The sequence below is a fragment of the Dreissena polymorpha genome, chromosome 11 (genome assembly GCF_020536995.1).
Source record: "Dreissena polymorpha isolate Duluth1 chromosome 11, UMN_Dpol_1.0, whole genome shotgun sequence".
Lineage (NCBI taxonomy): Eukaryota > Metazoa > Mollusca > Bivalvia > Myida > Dreissenidae > Dreissena > Dreissena polymorpha.
Window position 1 is genome coordinate 56,212,693 of NC_068365.1, and position 25,149 is coordinate 56,237,841.

The following is a 25,149-nucleotide window of genomic DNA, read 5'->3' on the forward strand; positions in this document are numbered from 1 at the left end:
GGACAGACCGTTACCCACATAAAGCTTTATCTTCCAAGAACGGTGGTCATACAATCAGCATTTGAATGTTCAGCTATTGATTTCCATCATCTGATATTCATTCCATTACAGGCACCAAACACATTTTATTACATTCAATTATCTGATGCACTTGACAGTTTACTTTGTTCAATATAATATTGTACAAGAACTGCATTTAAAGTTGTAGCTCTCAGTCATATCATAAGAAAATTCTAGGAGTCCATATTTGTTAATTTAGTCACATGAAATAGCAATCACAGTTTTATTCTTTAAACACTTTAATTTAATGCTTTAAATCATTGGATATTCAGTCTTCCACCAACAAGAATGTATAATTTACATGAGTGCATAAACCATTTTGTATAATAACATTGTTCCATTTATGGTTTCTATGTCATCAACAACGTTCTGGCATTTCAATCACATGGTGACAATCTTGGAGCAAACCTCTATAAATGTTATTTCTGCTAATCACATGACATTAGACTCATCCACTGACTCACACAGCTCCCCATAACAGTTACTCATGGATACTTCAATATATATAGATACAATCAATACCATGTGAGATCCAATCCAGCAATAGAGTTGAATAGCACCATCATGATCTTCATGTCAAAACAATATGATAGTGTGACTCTTAAGCTTTTTAATAAAGATGAAATGAAGCTATGTTATGGTTTAATTTTTTGGTTTAAATTTAGCCCTATAGAAATATATGAATATTTCTAAACCTCAAAAAACATCATTTGCATAATAAACCAGTTTTTAATTATAGTACAAGCCTTGCCATTTTTTGGTCATTACCGGTAATAACAAGAGATGTGTTTGTCAAAAACACAAGGCCCCCTATTGCGCCGCTTTGAAGCCAAAATTTAACCTTTGACCTTGAACGATGACCTTGACCTTTAGCCACTCAAAATGTGCAGCTCTATGAGATACACATGCATGCCAAATATCAAGTTGCTATATTCAATATTCAAAAAGTTATGACCAAACTTTAACAAAGGTTAAAGTTTTAGGAATTAAAAATACAATGATATTTGACCTTTCACCTTGAAGGATGACCTTGACTTTTCACCACTCAAAATGTGCAGCTCCATGAGATACACATGCATGCCAAATAGGAAGTTGCTATCTTCAATATTGCAAAAGTTATACAGAGCTCCAGATAAGGATTTGTGAAATTAGTAATGGTACTGCCACTGACAGAAAGAAAAGGAGTAACGCTTAAAATCAATTAGTACCTGTACTACCATATCCAAAAATACAGGTAGTACTGTACTACCCGTGTTCTTTGATATTGAAGGGTGTATAACTGACTTTACAGAAACATTTGCAGCAATTATAATAAATATATGTAGCTTCTTAAACAGTTACTGTATTAGGTTTTCCATTCTGAATTATGATGCTAATACAACTACACATTAAAATTCATGACTAATACTATTTCTCCATTTTTCTTGACAAGAAAACACAAGCCAACTAGTAAGCTAAAAAAATGAACACTTATTTCACTGTCTCATCCGTTTCCCATCATGTTTTCTAACGTTTTATGCCACCGATGCAATCAAATCGTTTACTATAGGGGCGACAATGTCTTTTTCTGGGTTTACAGATTTAATGTCAGGATGGTTAGAAGACACCGTATGTAGTCATAATATGACAACAAAGTGTTGTTTTGAGCTGCTTTCGGTTAAGCCGGCATTCAATTGCGCGCAGACATATCGTTTTTAAGGGATTTACAAGTTACAGGAAATCACGCGACAGAATAGACAATAATATATGAACCCAGTCTACAACATTTCGGTAATTTAAATTAACGAAAAGCACCGTTAGGTTAGAGACTGACAAATCACGCCGCGCTGACGCAGACGTATCGGTACGGCCAGATTTTTTTCGTAAATGCGTAAAATGGATATTAATGTGGTAATTGTATGTCCAGTTTATAAAAATAAATACGTAAATATTCATGAAAAAGGCGTATTTACGGCTGTACGGCCCTTATCTGGAGCTCTGGTTATAAAACTTTAACCAAGGTTAAAGTTTTGGGACACACACATACAATGACTGACTGACACAATGACAGACAGACCAGACAGACAGGCCAAAAACAATATACCCCTGATCTTTCGATCCGGGGGCATAAAAAAGGGAAGAATGAATAATTTAAACTAGATACACAATTTAATCATTTTTTTGCCAATTTTAATCAATTAAAGGGGTATTATGACTTAAAAATTAAATACTTCTTTTTTGTTCTATAAACATCTTTTCCATCAAAAGTCAGAAGGTGCTGTAAGCTGTCTCAGCAAATATACTGAAGACCTACTGGTTTGGTAGCGACAACACAAGCTGGTTAATGGCCTTTTATCTAATAAGCCACATTCTTGGTAAACTGTGCTAAACGCATCTGTCCAAAATGTCATCCCAAAATAACCTATGCAATCTGCACAGTCTAATACAGGCCTTTTCTTATACTTTCCCCCTTTTATGGATTTTTTTGTTTGAAGGTATAGTCTCTTCCAAACCAAAACCAGTCTAGGCAGAATGTCATCCTTGATAAGCCTGTCCAGACTGCAAGGCTAATCTAAGATGACAATTAACGCTCATACTTTTAGCCAATTTTTCCCAGACCCAGGCTAAAAAAATTGTGAAAAAACTCACACATCATGCACTTGTCAATCTCATAGATAATTAAATCCATTACATAATGATAACAGATAAATTCAGAAATTATCAATATTTTGCCTGCTGGTGTTTGTTAAAAGTCTCATGGTTACTGTACTATTTCTGTAAACAAGTAATTCTTCTGCACAAATCAATACCAGACTGGCATTTACTACCTCCTTGGAGGAAAATGACAGACATTGGAAATTTATTGTTGTTGTAAATTCTCCATAGGCGTTACTTTACTATTAATAATAAATGACTTGCTTGATGCCTTAGCATTCCAATACAGTGCCTAATGAGGACTAAACACCTTATAATTCAGGACTTTTATCATACAACCATTACATTTATTATTCAAGCAAAACAACAATGTTATTTCTTTATGTCCAGCCAACTTTCATTCACTTGACTGGTATTACAATTTGATTATGTCAGTGCATTATCCTTTTATTAAACCTACCAACAAATTCACCAATAACAAGTTCAATCTGTAAAAATTAAGAGATTGTCAAGCAATATTGTCCCCAACCAGTGAAACTCCACCATTGTAAGATTTTTTTATTTTTTTTTGCCATAGCAACCAGAATTCTTGATGAAGGAACAAAATGAAATGATGTGCATAATCTCCATATTGCCATCTATCCATGTTTCAAGTTTCATGACAAAATATGAAGAACTTTTAAAGTTATCGCAGGATCCAGAAAAGTGTGACAGATGGACTGACTGACAGACTGACAGACAGACTGACTGACAGACAGAGTGCAAACCATAAGTCCCCTCCGGTTTCACCAGTAGGGGACAATAATCTTAAAACGTTTCCCCATTTACAATTTATTATGCTCATAATATATAATAATACTACTATAACTACTACTAATACTACTATTGCTACTACTACTATTACTACTTTTACTACTACTGCTAGTATTACTACTGTTACTAATACTACTACATCGACTAAAGATTTACTATTGCTATTACTACGACTACTACAACTGCAACTGCTGCTACTGCCACTACTACAACATCTACTACTACTACTGCTACTGCTGCTGCTGCTGCTGCTTCTACTACTATTATTACTACTACTACTACTAGTATTTCTACTACTAATGCTACCACTACTGCTACTGCTTCTTCTAAAACAATTACTACTACTACTTCTGTTACTACTTATACTTGTTCTACAAGTGCTTCTTCTACAACAATAAAAAAAAAACAACCACTACTACTATGACTAAAATTACAACGACTTCTACTACTACAACTACTTCAACAACGACAACCACTTCTACTACTACTGCTGCTACTACAACTACTTATACAACTTCTACTTCAACTACTACCACTAGTTCTACTACTACTTCTATACTACCAGTACTGCCTATGCTTCTTCTACAACTACTACTACTATAACTACTACTTCTACAACGTTTTGAACTAGTACAGTCTACTCTCGATATCTTGAAGTCGGCAGGAACAAGAAAAAATATCGAGATAACGATAAAAATGAGACCAAAAGTTACCTTGTTTTTAACATTTATATACCTGCTAAGTGGTCTAACTAAAGCTGTCACCGTGTGGCATAATACTCTCTACTACCCTATCTATTACCTGATATATACACGTTTTTACGAGGCACGATTAACTTTACTATTTAAATGCTTAAAATGATGTTTTAAGTGTTACAGAATTGCATGAACGCATGCGTTTATCATTTTCTAAAATGTCAAATAAACATCCGTTAATGTTGCTATTTAAAGTTATGATGCAATCAAGACGAGGTTTTCCATATGAAATGCGTAAATCATGTTCCGGAATACTGAACTGTACAGTCATGTACATTTTGTAGTTCTGCAATTTGTGACGGGTTATATACACAAAAATATAACTCAATGCATTTTGAAATGTTAATTGCTGTTAAAGTGACAGTTAAAGTGACAGGCCTTACTCAAGTATTAATGGCAAACGACATTACATAGGTGTGATCATTGATGCAATTAACGGATCAATTGTCTACCGTACAGAATCGGAAGCAGCCCGGCGAAGCGGGATGGTGAAGTATCAAAGAAAATTTTTCTCAACTATGCCAACACTGGGACAGTTATTTGCATTTCGAGATAAACCACAGTAAATACATTCAAAATCGGGACTCGGAACAAATTTTTATATCGAGATATCGAATTATTCAACATAACGAAAATCGAAATATGTGATGCCTATTAATATAGATAAAGAAGGAAAACAGTTGGGACATTGACCTTACTTTGACATATCGAGAAAATCGAGATATCCGATGTCGAGATAACGAGAGTAGACTGTACTTCTTCTTTTAACTATTAAATCTCTGTACAAAACTACCCATGGTTTTGCTTAATTTATCCATGGTATTAAATTCTTAAAAAAAAAACATACAACACTAGTGCCATACCTTACTAACATGTTCCTCTCAAGGATGGTCTAAACATGGAGGTAATGCACACAAGATTTATGGAAATTAAACAATAACACTAGTTTCTCTACCTTTCTAACATGTCGCCCTCTAGGACGGTCTGTACAGGTAGGTAACCCAGACGAGGTTTACGGAAATGGCTCTTCGTCTTGAATTTGTTTTTCATGACTTTAGTGAAGTCACGAATATCTTCACCTGATGAGGTCTAAAGGAAAGCAAAAAAGCATCACAAACTTGTCTTTTTTGCAATCAAACAAATAATAATATAAATATAAACAAGCAAATTTTATGAATTGATATCCCCCGCCAAATTGTTGTTAACTGATGGGTGCAAATCCCTTCATACATGGTATAATCCTAAAAAAAAAATTAAGTGTAGGGTAAGTGTTTCATGCATTCTCCTAATTGATATCTATACCCTCATGTTGTTTCATATTGAAATCTTGTAGCATATCTAAGATATTGCCCTGAAAAGTAACACAATACAAAGACAACAAAGGGCAAGAACTCTTATTTTAGAAAAAGTATGGTTATGGTTCTTGAGCATGGCACTTCTCCTAATTGATATCAATACACTTAATATGAATTTTCATGTTGAAGTCTTGTATGGTATCTGAGATATAGCCCTGAATAGTAACATCATACAACAAGAGATGTGTTTGTCAAAAACACAATGCCCCCTAATGCGCTGCTTTGAAGCCATATATGTGACCTTTGATCTTGAAGGATGACCTTGACCTTTCACCACTCAAAATGTGCAGCTCCATGAGATACACATGAATGCCAAATATTAAGTTGCTATCTTCAATATTAAAAAAGTTATGACCAAGGTTAAAGTTTTGGGACAGACACACACATACAATGACAGACAGGCCAAAAACAATATACCCCCCATCATTCGATCCCGGGGCATAACAAATGAAAGGGCAATAACTTTTATTTTAGAAAGTGCAGGGTTATGGTTCATGAACATGGCACTTCTCATTAATATCTATACACCCATGAAGTTTCATGTTAAAATCTGATATAATTTCTGAGATATAGACAACGCGGATTCTAATGCCCTCCGCCTTTGGCGGGGATACAAATTTGCTGTCATCTGTATTCTTATTCATGCTTTGAATAGTTTTGAATATCACACCACTAATAAGTCCCATGTGCCTCAATCTTGCTAATCAATCTCCATGAAAAAAACTAGGTTATTAATTAATACTCAGAATTTCATGCTGACATTAGCAGTAAAAAAGGTACGTCTAAATTCACAGAAAACTGGGCTTAAAGCACAGAAGTGAAGCGTTGTCCAAGATTAGCCTGTGCAGTCCAGACAATCTATCAAGGGACGACACTTTTTTTAACTGGATTTTCATTGAAGTAAGTATTCTTTTTAACAAAAATTTCATAAAAGCAGAAAGTTTTGCCCCTGATAAGCCTGTGCATACTTCACAGGCTAATCTGGGAAACACTTTATGCATATGCATTAAGCCCAGTTTTCCCATAACAAGGCCCAAGTGTTAAAAAAATGTTGCAGAGTACAAGTAGATGTTCACTAATACAGCTCTATGTACGTACAGTGGTGCAGTATTCCTGTATAGGATGAGTCAGTTTGTGGTGTTTGGCTTTACGGCCGGAGAAGAAGCAGTTCTGACAGATGTCAAAGCTGAAGCACCGAAGACATCGGTACCTGTGGAAGAGAAACATTTTAGTTGTATAATATGTAAGCACCAAGGACTCAGGGTCCTAAGAAATCGAGGACCATACTTGAAGCTTTGAAGAGAAACATACCTCTGGAATAGACACAATTGAATGTTTTACAAGAATATACACAACATTTTTTAATTAAATTTTTTTGTAATTCTTTTTGGACAATGGAATCAATAAATTTTAAATGTATTTAAGAAATTTGATAATGAACCATCTCTAGAAAATAGCTGCCAAGAGGGCTTATAGTTCTCTGACAACAGCAATGCATAACCAACAGCGATTGACCGGCATTACTCACTTTTGAGCAATTTTTTTTCAGTTGAGGTTAAACCCAGTTAAACCTTCCTCTCTGTTAAAAAACTCTTAAAAACAAATGAGCCTCTTGTTGATGAACAGGGCTTAATGAATGTGTGTTAAGCGTTGTCCAAGATGAGCCTGTGCACACTCGGCACAGGTAAACCACAAACGTCTTTTTTTGCCTGAATTGGATTTTTAAAGTAAGAAAACATTTGCTTTGAACAAAAAATACAATAAAAGCGGACAGGTTGTCCCTGATTGGCCTGTGCAAACTGCACAGGCTAATCTGTGAGGAAACTTTAAGCTGATGCATTAAGGCCTGTTTTCCCAGAGCAAGGCTTATATTGATGATTGAGTCAATAGTCAATACCTTAGTCCGATGATTGGGAAGGTCAATAGTCAATACCATAGTCCGATGATTGGGAAGGTCAATAGTCAATACCTTATTCCGATGATTGGGAAGGTCAATAGTCAATACCTTAGTCAGATGATTGGGAAGGTCAATAGTCAATACCTTAGTCCGATGATTGGGAAGGTCAATAGTCAATACCTTAGTCCGATGATTGGGAAGGTCAATAGTCAATACCTTAGTCCGATGATTGGGAAGGTCAATAGTCAATACCTTAGTCCGATGATTGGGAAGGTCAATAGTCAATACCTTAGTCCGATGATTGGGAAGGTCAATAGTCAATACCTTAGTCCGATGATTGGGAAGGTCAATAGTCAATACCTTAGTCCGATGATTGGGAAGGTCAATACCTCAGTCCGATGATTGGGAAGGTCAATAGTCAATACCTTAGTCCGATGATTGGGCAGGTCAATAGTCAATACCTTAGTCCGATGATTGGGAAGGTCAATACCTTAGTCCGATGATTGGGAAGGTCAATAGTCAATACCTTAGTCCGATGATTGGGAAGGTCAATAGTCAATACCTTAGTCCGATGATTGGGAAGGTCAATACCTTAGTCCGATGATTGGGAAGGTCAATAGTCAATACCTTAGTCCGATGATTGGGAAGGTCAATAGTCAATACCTTAGTCCGATGATTGGGAAGGTCAATAGTCAATACCTTAGTCCGATGATTGGGAAGGTCAATAGTCAATACCTTAGTCCGATGATTGGGAAGGTCAATAGTCAATACCTTAGTCCGATGATTGGGAAGGTCAATAGTCAATACCTTAGTCCGATGATTGGGAAGGTCAATAATCAATACCTTAGTCCGATGATTGGGAAGGTCAATAGTCAATACCTTAGTCAGATGATTGGGAAGGTCAATAGTCAATACCTTAGTCAGATGATTGGGAAGGTCAATAGTCAATACCTTAGTCAGATGATTGGGAAGGTCAATAGTCAATACCTTAGTCCGATGATTGGGAAGGTTTTGCAGATATTGCACTTGGCCTGGTGTTTGGCGTTCTCTGCGGCTGCCAGCCTGTGCATAACAGGGACCCAGACCAGGGACTGGGGCTCCTGGCGCAGCCACTCCAGAAAGTGCTTCAGCTCTATCTCGGGCTTGCCAGACGCCTGCAAGAATATTGGAATAAAGATATGGGTATGAGACTTGCAATGAATCAACAAACAATTTTCCAAATTGTAATTGTCGTTTTTTTAATGTAACCCAAATCTCAGTAATTATGGTTTTCTTAAACCATATACCCTCACAGTTCCCAAGGTAAGCAAAGTTTCTGTGTGCACAGTTGCCATGATAACCTATATTTATGTGTTCACAGTTACGAAGGTAACCTAAATGTTTGTAACCATAGTTACCATGGTGACCTTAATTACTGATTTCACAGTAACCATATTAACAAAAATCAAAATGTTCACCCTGACCATGGCAACCAATCCATTGTTTCCATAGCAACAATGGTACCTTCTCAAAGCAGCTGCGCACGCTGGGTTCCACATTGCTGCCACCGAAAGCAGCCACCTCGCCTAGTTGCCGTGGTAACTGCATGCAGTCATGAAGCAGAAGACCCAGCTTGCGCTGGTCTGTGAGACCGTTCTTGTCTGCGATCAGGCGAAACAGGACTAAAATAAGTTAATGAAAATTTATAAATTACGTTGCAATTAACTTAAACTGTGATTTATTTTATTCACATCATATTCCTGCATCTTTTAGTTATGTAGCTATTCATAGGCGAGAAATTTCATTCTTTTTTTTACATAATTTTATTTCATGGGCAATCAGATGTGCAATTCCTAAATAAACATACGATTGCAAATTAAATACACATATTGTTAGCATACTTTAAATACTATGAACAAAAAATTATTACTAACACATATTAATTTCTTAGGTAAATTTATCTTGAATATATAATACATTTTTAACTTAATTAGAAATATTAAACAAAAAATAGCTTAAAGGAGTTTGTTCTTATCTTAACAAAACAACTTAGCAATAGCCTTGTTTAATATGCATACATTTACAAAACTCTCAGTTTCTGAAATCAGATTGACTAATTGAATTCCCTAATATACGCTTTCAGTCTTACATTTATACTTATCGTCCACATGTCCATTGCACATCAAAATAATGCCCACTTTGAATGACAGCACTCTTATCTTCCCACTTCGAGTTCTGTAAACACAACAATACTTTCAATACAAATGATGTTCAAATATGAGGAAGTTCAAATAAAAAAATATTTTTCTCAGCAAATTTGTGTATCTGGTAAGAGTTAGTGTTCTAGAAGATACTGTTAAAATTATACTCCAATATTGTAAATCCCAGATAGACTTTTACCGCATAGCTTTAGCTATTCAATACCAGACACAAATTTTCTCGGACTTAGTCCTTTTAACTTCAGCAATAATACACCACAACTTTCTGTCTACACAAATAAATACATACATGTAAACATACAATGTCCTAAACCTCAAAAAAAAAAAAAATAATTAAACAAGATATGTGGTTGTCAGAAACACTATGTCTCCTTTTGCGCCGCTTTGAAACTATATATTTGACCTTTGACCTTGAAAGATGACCTTGACCTTTCACCACTCAAAATGTGCAGCTCCATGAGTTACACATGCATGTCAAATATCAAGTTGCTATCTTCAATATTGCAAAAGTTATTGCAAATGTTAAAGTTGGGGCAAAAAAACAAACAAACACACAAACCAACAGACAGGGCAAAAACAATATGTCCCCCACTATAGTGGTGGGGGACATAGAAATATGGCAATTACATGTGTTTAATATTCAGCATCCAGTTGAAACACTGAAAAATCAAAACATAACAAGCAACTTCGTTGAGTTGATATCTCCCCCAATTTCAAAATTTTGTGACAGGCAGACAGAAGGACAACGCCAATTCTATATCCCTCTACCTTTGGCAGATTACAAATCCCAATGAACAAGGAAAACCAATGAAACTATGGTACAGTACAGCCAACACGGAACAAACATATTTCAAGATTCGCGGAGACAAGGCGCAACATGCCGAGTCGGCCGTTGAAGCTGAGTCAGTATGCGGCAGCATGTCGCATTTCGCCGCGATGCTTCGCATCTGTCTGCCGAGGCAAGCCGCAATCTGTGATATGACACCAAGTCGATGCGCATCATAAAATAGAAATCTTTTTAAAATGATTAGTAAGTCAATAAATTTTAAAAGAACAATACTAATATTTAATGTATCTATTACTGCATACTTACTATTTTTCCCAATGCTTCTCATAACCCAATAATCCTGTATATTCCAGTTTTAAAGCAAATCGTGGTAAATGTTTATGACATTCAAAAGGTCTTATGAATTTCAAGAAATATAGACATCAACCATTTTTCTAAAGTGTCAAATAAATTTTGGCATTTGTTTTTATTTAAAGATGTGATTAAATAACATCCAATTGGGGCGGGGTTTTTTTTCCATTGAACACACGTAAATTGCCTGACGTGATGTTCATGTTTTTATACAACACAAAATACACCCACACTTTCCATGGGACGTTCTACATGTCTGCATAATTTTTGCGCGCTTTTCATTGAGACAAAGGATAAAGCACTGTTTATTTGATGCTAGAATTAAATTGTTAATGTCGCATGAGCATTAAAATTCGGAAGCTTGTTTCGGATTACAAATTGAATAATGCTCATTTGAGAATCGAACGAAACATTTACAGTTGTGCGTAATTTATTCATTGATAATTTGTTAAGGCGCATTATGTGTCGAATATATTTGAGGACGTGATATTATATAAAAATTCTATAAAGCATCATATAAAAATCATATCTGCTTAAAACCTGAAAATAATAACTATGAAAGTAGCGTAAATCTAGGTTTCGACGCTACACAAATGTACATGTAGGTGTATATCTTTGCACTTGATCCGCCGCGTCTGTATGTGGCGGATTTATGCTGTGTAAGTAAGCGAGGTTAATACAGACTTGGGGTCGTTGCGCAGATGGATGCAGCGTGAACACACGCTGCGGCCGCTGGCCGCCGAGTACTAACGTTCTGGCCGTGGCGTGACCGAGAATTATGTTTGTTCCGCGGTGGCTGTACTGTACTCACATGTCATAGACGTTTAGCATCCAGTTGAGCACAAGATCCACACAGAGAGGCACATCGTTGTTGCGGCCAGACGACTCGTACATGGCCGACAGACAGTTGATGATCTCCACAACGTCCATCAGCTTGTCATTATGACCCCGTATGCCCTGCTCATCAAACTTTTCTGTAGCAACTTTCATGTCCACCAGATCCACTAGGAAACAAAAATCAAACTAATTAATGTTCAATGTTTTTAATTTTTAAACAGTCATATCAAGCCAGATCCACTAGGAAACAGGAAATACAACAATTGCTGTTAAAAATATATCTTTAAGCAAATGCTGTGAGAAAATGGGGCTTAAAGCATATGCGTAGTGTTGTCCCAGACTAGCCTGAGTAGTCGAAACAGGCTAATCAGGGACAACAATATCTGCTTTTAGGGTATTTCAAGTTAACAGAAAGTCTTTTCCTTCCAAAAAGCTAGTTCAAGCTAAATCTAGTTTAAATCTAGTGTGCAATGCTCAGGCTCATATAGGACAACACTTTACACATGTGCATTAACCATTTGCATGCTGGGAAATATGTTGACTGCTAAAATGTCGTCTGCTGAATTTCTAAAATTAGCATTTTCTTAATTTAAGAATAGCAAACAGTTTGGATCCTGATGAGACGCCATGTTCTGTGGCATCTCATCTGGATCCAAACTGTTTGTAAAGACCTTCAAAATTCGGTTCCAGCACTGAAAGAGTTAACCCTATACCACTCATAAAAGCACTTTGATGCTTTCAAATCCTTTAGAAGATCAAATTCAATTTAAGTCCTTTCTTAAAATATTCAAGTTTAAAAGGCTTCAATTCCAACCCTTAGATACTGATGAGTAGCAAACAGCATAAAACCAGATTCTGGTTTTATGCTTTAAGCACATGGCCATTTTCACTTTGCTTTTGAATGGGAAAGGGTTCAGCTCAGTTTAAGCCTGGTTTTTGAAAAGCAAGGCTTGAATATATATTTTTAAGTGGAATTACTGCATGTTACAGTAAACTGTTGTAATTCGTGATCATTATCAATCTTGAAAACATCAAGTTTTTGTGGATAATGTGAATAGTGTAAAGAACTTGCTTCAAATAGGCATCTTTAAATAAATCAAGGACCATTACTCTGCAAATATTTGGATTATTTGCTTGAAAACTGATCTTGGTGTACACCAAGAAATGAATGCTACAATGCTGAAAACCAGACAAAAACTGAAAGAAAAACTAACACAGCAGAAATAGCTTTGAATACTTTATTTTAAACTCATTTGAAAGTTTCTGCCTTTATTTGACAGATAATTAAACACAAAGCTATTATGTCCATAAAAGCATTGTTGCTATTGTTAACAAGGGCTGTTTGTAAAACATGCATGCCCCCCATATGGGCTGTCAGTTGTAGTGGCAGCCATTGTGTGAATCCGTTTTCTGTCACTATGACCTTGACCTTTGACCTAGTGACCTGAAAATCAATAGGGGTCATCTGCCAGTCATGATCTATGTACCTATGAAGTTTCATTATCCTAGGCCTAATTATTCTTGAGTTATCATCAGGAAACCATTTTACTGTTTTGAGTCACTGTGACCATGACCTTTGATCTAGTGACCTGAAAATTAATAGGGGTCATCTGCCAGTCATGATCAGTGAACCTATGAATTTTCATGATCCTAGGCATAAGCATTCTTGAGTTATCATCCGGAAACCATTTTACTATTTAGAGTCACTGTGACCTTGACCTTTGACCTAGTGACCTGAAAATCAATAGGGGTCATCTGCGAGTTATGATCAAAGTACCTATGAAGTTTCATGATCCTAGGCGTAAGCTTTCTCGAGTTATCATCCGGAAACCATTTTACTGGTTTGAGTCACCCTGACCTTGACCTTTGACCTAGTGACCTGAAAATCAATAAGGGTCATCTGGGAGTCATGATCAATGTACCTATGAAGTTTCATGATCCTAGGCGTAAGCGATCTTGAGTTATCATCTGGAAACATTCTTATTGGTTTGAGTCACCGTGACCTTGACCTTTGACCTAGTGACCTGAAAATCAATAGGGGTCATCTGCTAGTCATGATTAATGTCCCTATGAAATTTCATGATCCTAGGCGTAAGCGTTCTTGAGTTATCATCCGGAAACCATCTGGTGGACGGACCGACATGAGCAAAATAATATATCCTACCGTAACCCAAATTCGACGACACCTAAATTCAACGATGTTCTATTTTTATCGGTTTAAATTTAAATGGATGATTATTGTCTTCAAATCATTTCAAAGAATTACAGCTGAGTTAACAATTATTATTTTTTGCTATATAAGTTTTTTTGCTTAATATTGCTTTTTGTAACTGTTATATCGTCGAATTTGGGTCACACCGGGATACCCCCTCTTCTTTGAAGGGGGGCATAAAAAAAGTCTTAAACACATATTTTGAAGCCAAAAAAGCTTCATTTTGGAACACCCCACTCAATAGGGGTTATAAAACATAGCATAATAGTTCAAATTATTTTCAAAATCACATACCATATCATGTTGTGGTTCCCCAAATGACCTTTCGCCAAAGTGTTTAGACATTGACTTAGAAATTGACTCAAGAAAGATTCAGGCCTAAGTACCAAAAAAAACACACTTTATTGGTACATAAATGAAGTTATTGTTGTTTGTACATCTGCAGTACAGGAGATCCACACAACAATTATTACAAAAGCATGAATTTATCCACAATACAAGTACTTACAACAGAGCTTTTTCTGGACAAGCCTCAGTTTCATCGCGGTCCTGTATGCAGCAAAGCGAGCGTTGTTGAGATCGTTGAGTGCGTCCATGAGATGGGTCATCTCGGGATGGTCCCAGTGGGTCGTCTTCTTGGTGTGACTGGAACATAATGTGCAATTAAATAACCCTTGTTGTGGGAAAACTGGCTTAATGCATGTGTGTAAAGTGTTGTCCCAGATTAGTCTATGCGGAATCAGGGACAACACTTTCTGTCTTAACTGATTTTTTATTTAGAAGAGACCCCATTTAGATGCAAAATTCAATAAAAGTGGAAAGTGTCGTCCCTTAGCCTGTGTGGACTGAACAGTACATGTACATTAATTATGAACAGTTTTCTAAGAATGAGTCTCTTTATATAAGCATTATTTATGTACACGATATTCATTGGTAATAATTCAGGAGCTATCAAAGATATTAATATTTTCACAGAAGGCCTTGCCACAATTACAATTATTTATTTTCTATTATAACAGGTGAGTTTACATACTTTCCACTGTTAAAAGAAGTATCATTTGAAAAGGGGTAGACCTGAGAATTTGTTAGGATTCATTTAGTCAAATTAATGACATGATTTCCAAGTAAAATAATGAAAATTATGAACAATTGTTTATGTTACTTTTTAATGTTTGAAACGGTGTATTAATGACCAGTTTTAAATCACTGATATTTCACTATATATACCTTGTGACACCATAAAATAAATTTACACTGTGTGTGTGACAAAATCTATGTGGGAGTGTGAACATAGTAACACAAGTCTTATCAAGTCTAGAATTCGAGGAATCAATATTTTAATGCTTTAAATGAATATACTGGAGTGGCTGATAACATCTTGATATTAAGATTGATGTACAGTGGCAATTCAATTCAAATACATGCATGTACAAGTGCTTGAGCTGTGTTGCAGCCATCACACTCATGACCACCATCATGTTTTGTAATGTATAAATCATCAGCTATTTTTACAGTTTTCTAATTACTCTACTTCCCATCATTGAATAACATCTAAACTTGTGCATGCCTTCAATAATATTGTACTTAAAAATGTCAACAACAAATAGTATTAATACTTAACAGAGAAGTAATTATTTAAACTCTATTATTAATACTAGTAATTTAATATTGTTGAAGATGCATACTTGACATAGTAAGGCACTTTATTTCCAGCGACCGACCTCTCCCAGGGAAGTTCTACCGAGGCTGCAAAACACAACATATATATGAGCCTCAATATGTGAAAAAAGGGTTTAATGCATGTGTGTGTGAAGTGTCCACCCAGAGTAACCTGTGCATGCTTTACAGGCTAATGAGGGTGACATTTTCCTCCGTATCTAGATTCTCACTTAATACATGTTAACCCTTTGCATGCTGGGAAATTTGTCGTCTGCTAAAATGTCGTCTGCTGAATTTCAAAAATTAGCATTTTCTTCATTTTATTTCAAAGAATACTATCAGAATAGCAAACAGTTTGGATCCTGATGAGACGCCACGTTTTGTGGCGTCTCATCTGGATCAAAACTGTTTGCAAAGGCCTTCAAAATTCGGTTCCAGCACTGAAAGAGTTAAAGCAGAAAGGTTTGTCCTGGATTAGCCTGTGCGGACTTCACAGTCTATTCTAGGATGAGACTTAACGCATGTGCATTAAGCCCTGTTATCTCACAGCGGGTCTCATAAATACTTAGATTGGTAAACATGTGAAAATGGTTGTGTGTAGAGTTTGTGTACATTATTTTGTAAATTGATCTTGATTTTTGTTAATAGCATCTTTTTATGCAATAAGTGCATTTTTTTTAATGAAGTGCATTTTTTGTGCATATTAGTGTATCTTCTGATTTGCAAAAAAAATATTCTTTCTGTACAAGTGTAGTTTTAGAGCATCTTCATAAAAAAGAGCAACACTATAGCAAATAACTGAAGTTAAAGGACAGAGATATAGTGTTTAATAGGAGGATTGTACTGAATTCTTTTTTATCTTCACATAATGTTTATGGTCTTATTATTGCAATTTGTCTGCTCATAAAATATGTGAATCAGTAGAGCAGCTTTTAAAGGGAAAAGTACAACTAAATCAGGCTGTGGGTAAATAATTAAAAAAAATTGAAAGTGTCAAAAAAATTATGTGGGCTTGCCAGAATCAATTATATTTCTACAACATAAAAAACAAGTATTTGAACTTTCTTACACTGATATTTAACCCCAATTCAATTAATGTCTACCACATTGACTATTAACATACATTTTAAAAGACAATTTAAATACTATTTATAATATTATATTTATTTCCTAACACCATTCAGTATGTTATATTGAAATATTCACAATTAAATATAATATGCTAAGTGTGCTGTGTATTATTCAATAAATATCAGATAAGATCAGGATCAGATAAGAGATCAATTAGCATCATAAACACTAATCCCTATCAGTGCTCCATCTAGCCAAAACAAAGGGGTGTTTATAGAATTTTGATTGGATCTGGGACCATCTATTTGAAAACAAACCACTTTTGATTGGCTGGAGCACAGCAAGTTATTTTGAGGACAGGAAGTTATTTTTGTAAACAATTTGGTTTCAGCAACTTAAATTGAGCTAAATTTTTAGGTATAATTCAGCAACATTAATTCTAGTGTCAAATGTCTTGAAATTCTTTCAGCACATGAACTATTGTGTGATGAAAACAATGTGTATTTACTACAATGTGTAAATCAACAATAAGTTTGTTGCAAAGAAGATTCATAGTGGGTGGTTAAAGTGATCAACAACTGCCGTTTTTGTTTTTTTGGAATGCTGAGGAACAGCTGTAACAGGTTTGTATTTTCATTTCTGCATCTCTTTTTAATTAAATTAATTATGATCATTATCATATTTATGTATTGTCACTGGGAAATGTAACTGGATGAGTAAATGTAATGCAATTTTAAGGAAAAAAACACCATTTGAATTATTATGGCTGTATTTTATGGTTATTGTCATCTTAAAATTTATTTATACCTATTTCTTGTCATTAATGAACAGATTTCTTTCCCCCATATTTAATCAGAACTTTAATATTTTATATTTGAAGGTTAAACCCCAAGGTGAAATTTACATTGATCGGAAGATCCATTGGACAGAATGTGCATCATCGCCTGCCAAAAAAGGGAGCAAAAAGGGGACTACCTGATGTATGGACATGTATACCAGGTTTTACCCTGCACGAGCAGGCCAACTTGAGGGGAACAGGAGTGGGAAACCGTGCCCTGTAGCTCCTTGACCAAGAAAAGATGGATTTGTTGAGAGGTAAAACTATATAATAAAGGTTATTGCAATTCAAAGACGTCACACTTCCGACCAGTCCACACAGCCAAAGGAGACCACATATATTAGTACATTTATTAACAGTATTTTCTATCAAACGTAATTTCTTTAAATTATTTATGAAAAGCGTAAAGTCACATGTGATCACGAGATTAAAATTGCAAAAATAAACAAACAAAAACAACAAGCCAACAAACTTGTTTTGATTTAAATTTATGATATTTATAGCAACTGTTGAACAAGATTACCATAACAGCAATATTTAACACTTCCATTATAAAATATCTTTCAGGACCTGATCTCAAATGAGATCATGCACGAGAAGCGCCTCACAGACCATGACAGACCATGACAGTAGTATTCAGACCTGATCAGCTGGTGAAGTGCTCTATTAAGGGTTGTTTATGAATGCATTCTTTGTAAGGAACAGTGTATAACAACAAATAAAGTGACAGGGGCTAAGCTGCTAAATATTGTCAGCATGTATGCAGTGATTTTCTTTGGAAATTCAAAACAACCTGTACGTACTGGCTCTCAGAAGGGCATGTTTTAGCGCAATAATGAACAAAAAAAGGAAGATCTTAAAAATAAGGTATAGATTTATATAAATTTCATGAATACTGTTCATTTATCATATATTAGGATCCAGAATATGATTGAATTAAATGTGCTGCTTTTGTCCATATCAAAAAGGGATTTGGAATTAATGTAATATATAAAAATATAGTAAATGATAGGAAAAACATTTCAGCTTAAGGAGGGGAAAACATTAATGTTTTTGAAGTGGAAACCATCTGTATTTGGCTGTTAATCAGTTACCGGTAATCAGAGAGGAGAAAAAAAACTGGTATGAGCTTGATATTTTCAATTGTTAATTCCAGATAGGCAATAGCCCGTTTGAATCCTCTCTTTTATGTATATATATTACATTTGTTTTTGTTTTTTAAGGTTTAACATTCTAATAAAAGTGTGTATTTATCTATTGAATTGTACTTTTTGTTTTTTATGTATGTGTTTACACTAACCTTTCATTTAAAGAATGAATGCTGACTTCAAAATGCTGGGATTTTTTTAAAATTTGGTTAATTTTTAAGCATATTAATTTGAAGTGATGAAAAGTACACTTGAGCGTATAATGCGCTTAAAAAATTCACTTCCAACACTTCAAAAAGTGTATCATTTGTATGACTGAAAATGCACTCAAGTGTATTAATGCGCTTAAAAATTCACTTTTAATATTGTAAGGTGTATTATTTGTATGACCGGGAATGCACTCAAGTGTATTAATGCGCTTAAAAAAATTCACTTTCAATTTTGTAAGGTGTATTATTTGTATCAGTGGAAATGCACTCAAGTGTATTAATGCGCTTAAAAAATTCACTTTGAATACTCCATGAAGTGTATTATTTGTATGAGTTAAAATACACTCAAGTGTATTGATGCACTTGAAAGATTACTTTAGTTACTGATAAGTGTATTATTTGTATGACTGGAAATGCACTCAAGTGTATTAATGCGCTTAAATAATTTGCTTTTAATTCTGTAATGTGTATTATTTGAATGACTGGAAATGCACTCAAGTGTATTAATGCGCTTTAAAAAATTTACTTTGACCATGAAGTGTATTATTTGTATGTCTTAAAATACACTCAAGTGTATAAATGCACTTAAAAATAAACTTAAGCGCACTTATTATCATAATAAACGCACTTAAGTGTATTTTTCATGGAAAAAAAATACACTTAAATGTATAAACACACTAGTAAAAAGTGTTGTTTTTTTACAGATTAAAATGCACTTGTTAAGCAAAAAATACGGTGCCAATAACATGCGCATTAAATGCGCATTTAATGTGCATTTAATGCGCATTAAATGCGCATTTAGTGCACTTTTTCGAGAAGGGATATATACCGACTGCAAACGATACCAGTAGTAAATGACACATATGAAAAACAAAAGGCCATCGGTCACTTAATTACCTAAGACATCTTACAAGGACCTAAACTGAAGACTTGCAAAAACAAAGATGATGTGTATTGCAATGTACAAGTTCTAACCAAAAACAGCTAGCCCGAAATCATTTCAGTAAATTTATATATTTTAAGGGCAATTAATATGCATTCTGTCTTTGGACAAATAAGCGTATCCAAAAAGGATGTTATTAATACCAAAAGACTGTTACATGCCAGATATCAAACCTCTGGGACTTACGACAATAGAGAAAAATAATCAGTATATTTATATAAGGAAAACAAGTAACTATTATGGGTGGGCCAATTAGACCCCATGAACATGAAATTCGTTTACATGTTTTTTTAAATAAATTTTTATTAATTATACACATATGCATGTAAAACTCAAATAATCTGCTGGAAAGTTTCACCTGAAATTTTTAATATAAATACCAAGACATCTTAATTTCAATTTATTCTAAATATGAGCTAACCTTTCATAGTTAGCCACACTTTTCTTGTCTCAATTGATTCATGATTTTGAAATAAATTTGTTAGATCCATTGCCCACTTGACCATCTATTTAATTTATAAAAAGGTACATCTTATTTTACACCACTTCATAAGTTTGGAATATGACTCCATTTTTTGCACAAAAATGAACACAAGATGTCCACATTTATCACAATGCACACAGTGGTTGTCAAAAGGTTGCAGTTAATTAAACACTGTGAGTACTTCAACACATAGTGTGTTGTGTTTAATCATGAATATTATCTGTATGTAAACAATGCTATGAGTAAAGATGTGATCTTCACCTATAACTGTTGAGATACCATGATTACGAGAACCTCTTATCCTTCTGCTGTCCAAATGGTGTTTAAAGCAACATTGTTGTCAACAACCTTATGGTATTACACAGTTTGGTTTGGACTTAAACAAGGCCAATAAATTACAATTATAATTAAAACAAATGCCATTTGAAACAAGATGTGTTTATGAAACACTATGTCCCCCCATATATTTGACCTTTGACCTTGAAGGATGACCTTGACCTTTCACCACTGAAAATGTGAAACTCCATGAGAAACTCATGCATGTCAAATATGAATTTGCTATCTTCAATATTGCAAAAGTTATGGCAAATGTTGAACCCTTTCAGTGCGGGAACCGAATTTTGAAGGTCTTTGCAAACAGTTTTGATCCAGATGAGACGCCACAAAACGTGGCGTCTCATCAGGATCCAAACTGTTTGCTATTCTGATAGTATTTTTTGAAAAAAATCGAAGAAAATGCTAATTTTAGAAATTCAGCAGACGACATTTTAGCAGACGACAAATTTCCCAGCATGCAAAGGGTTAAGTTTGTGTGTGTGAATATCCCTCTATTCAAAAGTGAACAACAATATAGACAAGCCTAACTCTGGGTCCAACTGTGCTTATTAAATGCATGTGCTTAAAGTGTTGTTCTAGATTAGCCTGTACAGTATTAAGACTAATCAGGGACGACACTTTTCACTTTTAATGTCACTTTTTAATGAAATCCAGTTTCAGGCTGTAAGTGTCATCCCTCATCAACCTGTGTGAACTGCGTAGGTTTGTCTGAGACAACACTTTACGCACATTTATTAAGCGCAATGCTCAAATGGTTAATGAAACAAAGTTTTGAAAGCATTGCAACACATTAAATACATGGGAGTCAATACTAGTAAACATCTATCAAATAATTATTGCTTATTACCCTAATATTTCCTTTCATCTATAATGTGTATTGTTTGATAATTAAAAAAGGTCAAATAAGTTTTAAGAAGCTTAGCCTATAAATTATAGCTACAATAATATATTATAATGGCCAATATATATGTGCCATTTATTCTACATGCTGAAAAGGTCCTTTTCATGATATTTTGTCATATCATGTTACTATTTGAATGATCAGTTTCAAATTATTAAATGACAATCTCATCATCATGTTTAAATACCAAATAAAATGATTAAATTGATGAAATTTGTCATGGTTAATAAAACCAGATAATCATATCTACTGAACACAAACCAGAGAGGAAATGCTGGGAGTTAGGTCCGAAAGTTCTCAAGGCATCGTGTAAATTCTTTAATCTGTCTTCTGCAGACAACTGGATTTCTTTCCATCTGTGAAAACACAACAAAGAATATGTTCATCTTAATGTTAATGGCTGATATTTCAATATATGTCAGTTAATTATATAAATATCAAGACTATAAATGCTATGTCACTGTCTCTGTCATCAGCCTAGTACCATCATGTTACCCTTTATATTAATTTCTAAATTACAGTAAAAATTCAGAATAAAAATCGTAATTTAACCCTATAATTCAAAAATAAGATTTATTTATATTTAAAACTAACATTAACATTAAATCATAAATTTGAAACATCCATAATGCTTTGTTCAAGATTGTGATGCATTTGTAAAGAAACATTAACTGAAAACTATAAAAATTGTTTATACTCCTTGGCATGAAATGTTTTGCTCTTCAATAAAATTTGTTATTGACATGTACAATAGTGGTTTTCTGAGGAACTTGTATCGGTCATTTCCCTTTGTTTTTCTGTCTAATTTGTCAACCCAAAAAGTCAACAAAAATTAATGTCCCTCGAGCAATGATGATTCTATATTAATAAGCAGTCATACCTTGTTTTGTAGTCTTCTAGTTTGTGCACTATGACATGGGTGAGTATAACATTGGCAGATTCAAAGTCATTCACATGGTCATTCACATTGTCCACCTGACCCTGTATGGGGGCCACTGCCTGTTGATATGTCTGCAATGAACCATGACTTTTTAATTTAAGACCATAAGGTTGGCAATAATGCACTACAAAGAACATATTTAATCAATATCTATGAAAGCTTCATGATTTGGGCAGGAAGTTAAACCCTTTCCAACTCAGAATCAAAGTGCAAACAGCATAAAACCAGAACAGCCTGGGTGTAACTCGCTGTCTGTACAGATTTTATGCTGGGACTATATATTCTATAATGGAACAATGGATGTGTTTGTCAGAAACACAATGCCCCCTAATGCGCCGTTGTTGATTTTTACCTTTGACCTTGAAGGATAACCATGACCTTTAACCACTCAAAATGTGCGGCTCCATGCGATACACATGCATGCCAAATATCAAGTTATGTTCAATATTTCAAAAGTTATTGCGAAACTTTACTGTAAGGTTAAAGTTTTGGTGAAAGAATGACAGAATGACGCAATGACAGACAAAGAAAGACAGGCCAAAAACGATATACCCCGATGTATCGATCCGGGGGCATAAAAACTAACAAAGGGCTACAATTCTGCCACAAAATGTTGCAGCCAAAATGTATTTCTTTAAAATCATTTCCATTAAGGCCGCTAAATTGTTAACATTTTAGCAAGATCAAGTCATGAAAGAGTGGTTGAAAAAACAAGCTTCAGTCCAATATATATATTCTCATAAAAAACAGAAAATGGGACATTATTCTGCTGAAATCGTTGTAATCTACAATCTTTTCATAAGGTCATTCAACTTTAAAATTTTGAGTGACATCCATTCAGTAGTTCAACAAAGGAGCTCAAAATACCAGCTTTAGGACAAAAGCACACATTTGTATGTACATATGTACTTAAGGAGAGACGTTGTTAAGTGAAGATTAATGCCTCTCATTTCAAGGGGGCATTAAAAAACTAAACCAGTTTCTTACCTTAGTTTTCTCTATCTCATACTGCAGGTTCTCTATAAGGATATCTGCTACAGGTTTCCATGTGTTCTTCTCGTTCTCAGCTTTTGTAAGGCTCTCCTTGAGATCATCCATAGCATCTTGGAAGTATGTCATTTTCTGCAGGAGAATTTGTGTTATAATTAATGGTAGAGATAATAAATATGGGCCGTGCTCTGTGAAAAGGGGGTGTCATGCATGTGCATAAAGTGTCATACCAGATTAGCCTGTGCATTCCACACTGGTTGATCAGGGACAACACTTTCAGCCTAAACTTATTATTTGCTAAGAAAAGACTTTCTTGAAATGAAATACAGTCAAAACTGACATAACGGCCACCTGAGAATAACGGTCACCTGTAGACAACGATCAGTCTGGATTCCCCCCGATGAAAATCACTCTATATTACACTTGAGAATAACCGTCACCTGTCCATAACGGCCACTATATTCCACTCCGAAATTCATGTTTGAACTGAAAACAACGGTCACGAGACAGTCGTTTTCAAGTCGCGACAATAAACAAGAGGGCCTGAAAGGCCCAAAGTCGCTCACCTGAGATTCAAAGGAACTGACCTGTTCTGTGCAGCCCAAGATGTCATTAGAACAAAATGTTCTTACCAATTTTCATGACTAGTGGACACCCTGGCACGTTTTTCAACAGACCAGAACCATTTTCATACACATCCAAGATATCATTTAAACAAATATACTGACAAAGTTTCATGAAGATTCATAAGTCCATATAAGAAAAAATGCCCCGTCCACTGGTGGCCATGTTTTTCAAGCAACTGGAACCATTTTTGAACTTGTCCAAAATATCATTGGGACAAATCTTCTGACAAAGTTTCATGATGATCCTACAATAAATACGACTTCTAGAGTGTTAACAATTAGGTTTAACTATAGCTATATAAGGAAAAATGCCACGCCCCCTTGGCGGCCATGTTTTTCCACCAACTGGAACCATTTTCGAAGTCATCCAAGATATGATTGGGACAAATCATCTGACCAAGTTTCATGATGATCGGACAATAAATGTGGCCTCTAGAGTGTTAACAAGGTTTTACAAAAGCATGATATAGAAAAAAATGCCCCGCCCCTTGGTGGCCATGTTTTTTAAGTAACCAAAACCATTTTCGAACTCATACAAGAATTCATTAGGACAAATCTTTTGACCAAGTTTCATGAAGATCGGAAAATAAATGTGGCCTCTAGAGAGTTAACAAGGTTTTACTATAGCCATATAAGGTAAAATGCCCCGCCCCCTGGCGGCCATGTTTTTCAACCAACCGGCATCATTTTTTTTACTTGTCCGAGATATTATTGGGATGAATCTTCTGACCAAGTTTCATGAAGATCGGACAATAAATGTGGCCTCTAGAGTGTTAACAAGATTTAACTATAGCAATATATGACCATATAAGGAAAAATGCCCCGCCCCTTGGCAGCCATTTTTTTCAAGCAAACGTAACCATTTTCGAACTCATCTAAGATATCATTGAGAAGAATCTTCTGATCAAATTTCATGAAGATTGGACAATAAATGTGGCTTCTAGAGTGTTCACAAGGTTTTACTATAGCCATTTAAGGAAAAATGCCCCGCCCCTTGGCAGCCATGTTTTTCAAGCAAACGTAACCATTTTTGAACTCATCCAAGATATAATACAGACCAATCTTCTGACCAAATTTCATGAAGATTGGACAATAAATGTGACCT

At 35.0% G+C, this 25,149-nt stretch overlaps 1 protein-coding gene across 1 annotated transcript in view; it reads right to left on the reverse strand.

Annotated features, from left to right (window-relative positions):
• Positions 1-25,149, reverse strand: part of LOC127850936 (dystrophin-like) — a 245,613-nt gene that overhangs the window by 16,252 nt on the left and 204,212 nt on the right. Inside the window, exons 52-62 of the mRNA XM_052384337.1 lie at positions 23,416-23,550; positions 22,369-22,499; positions 21,750-21,844; positions 15,585-15,645; positions 14,408-14,544; positions 11,662-11,854; positions 9,643-9,728; positions 9,018-9,175; positions 8,502-8,668; positions 6,716-6,827; positions 5,218-5,351 (exon numbers count right to left, since the gene is read on the reverse strand). Of these exons, the coding sequence (XP_052240297.1) occupies positions 5,218-5,351; positions 6,716-6,827; positions 8,502-8,668; positions 9,018-9,175; positions 9,643-9,728; positions 11,662-11,854; positions 14,408-14,544; positions 15,585-15,645; positions 21,750-21,844; positions 22,369-22,499; positions 23,416-23,550 (1,409 nt within the window). The remainder of the gene's footprint in view (positions 1-5,217; positions 5,352-6,715; positions 6,828-8,501; positions 8,669-9,017; positions 9,176-9,642; positions 9,729-11,661; positions 11,855-14,407; positions 14,545-15,584; positions 15,646-21,749; positions 21,845-22,368; positions 22,500-23,415; positions 23,551-25,149) is intronic.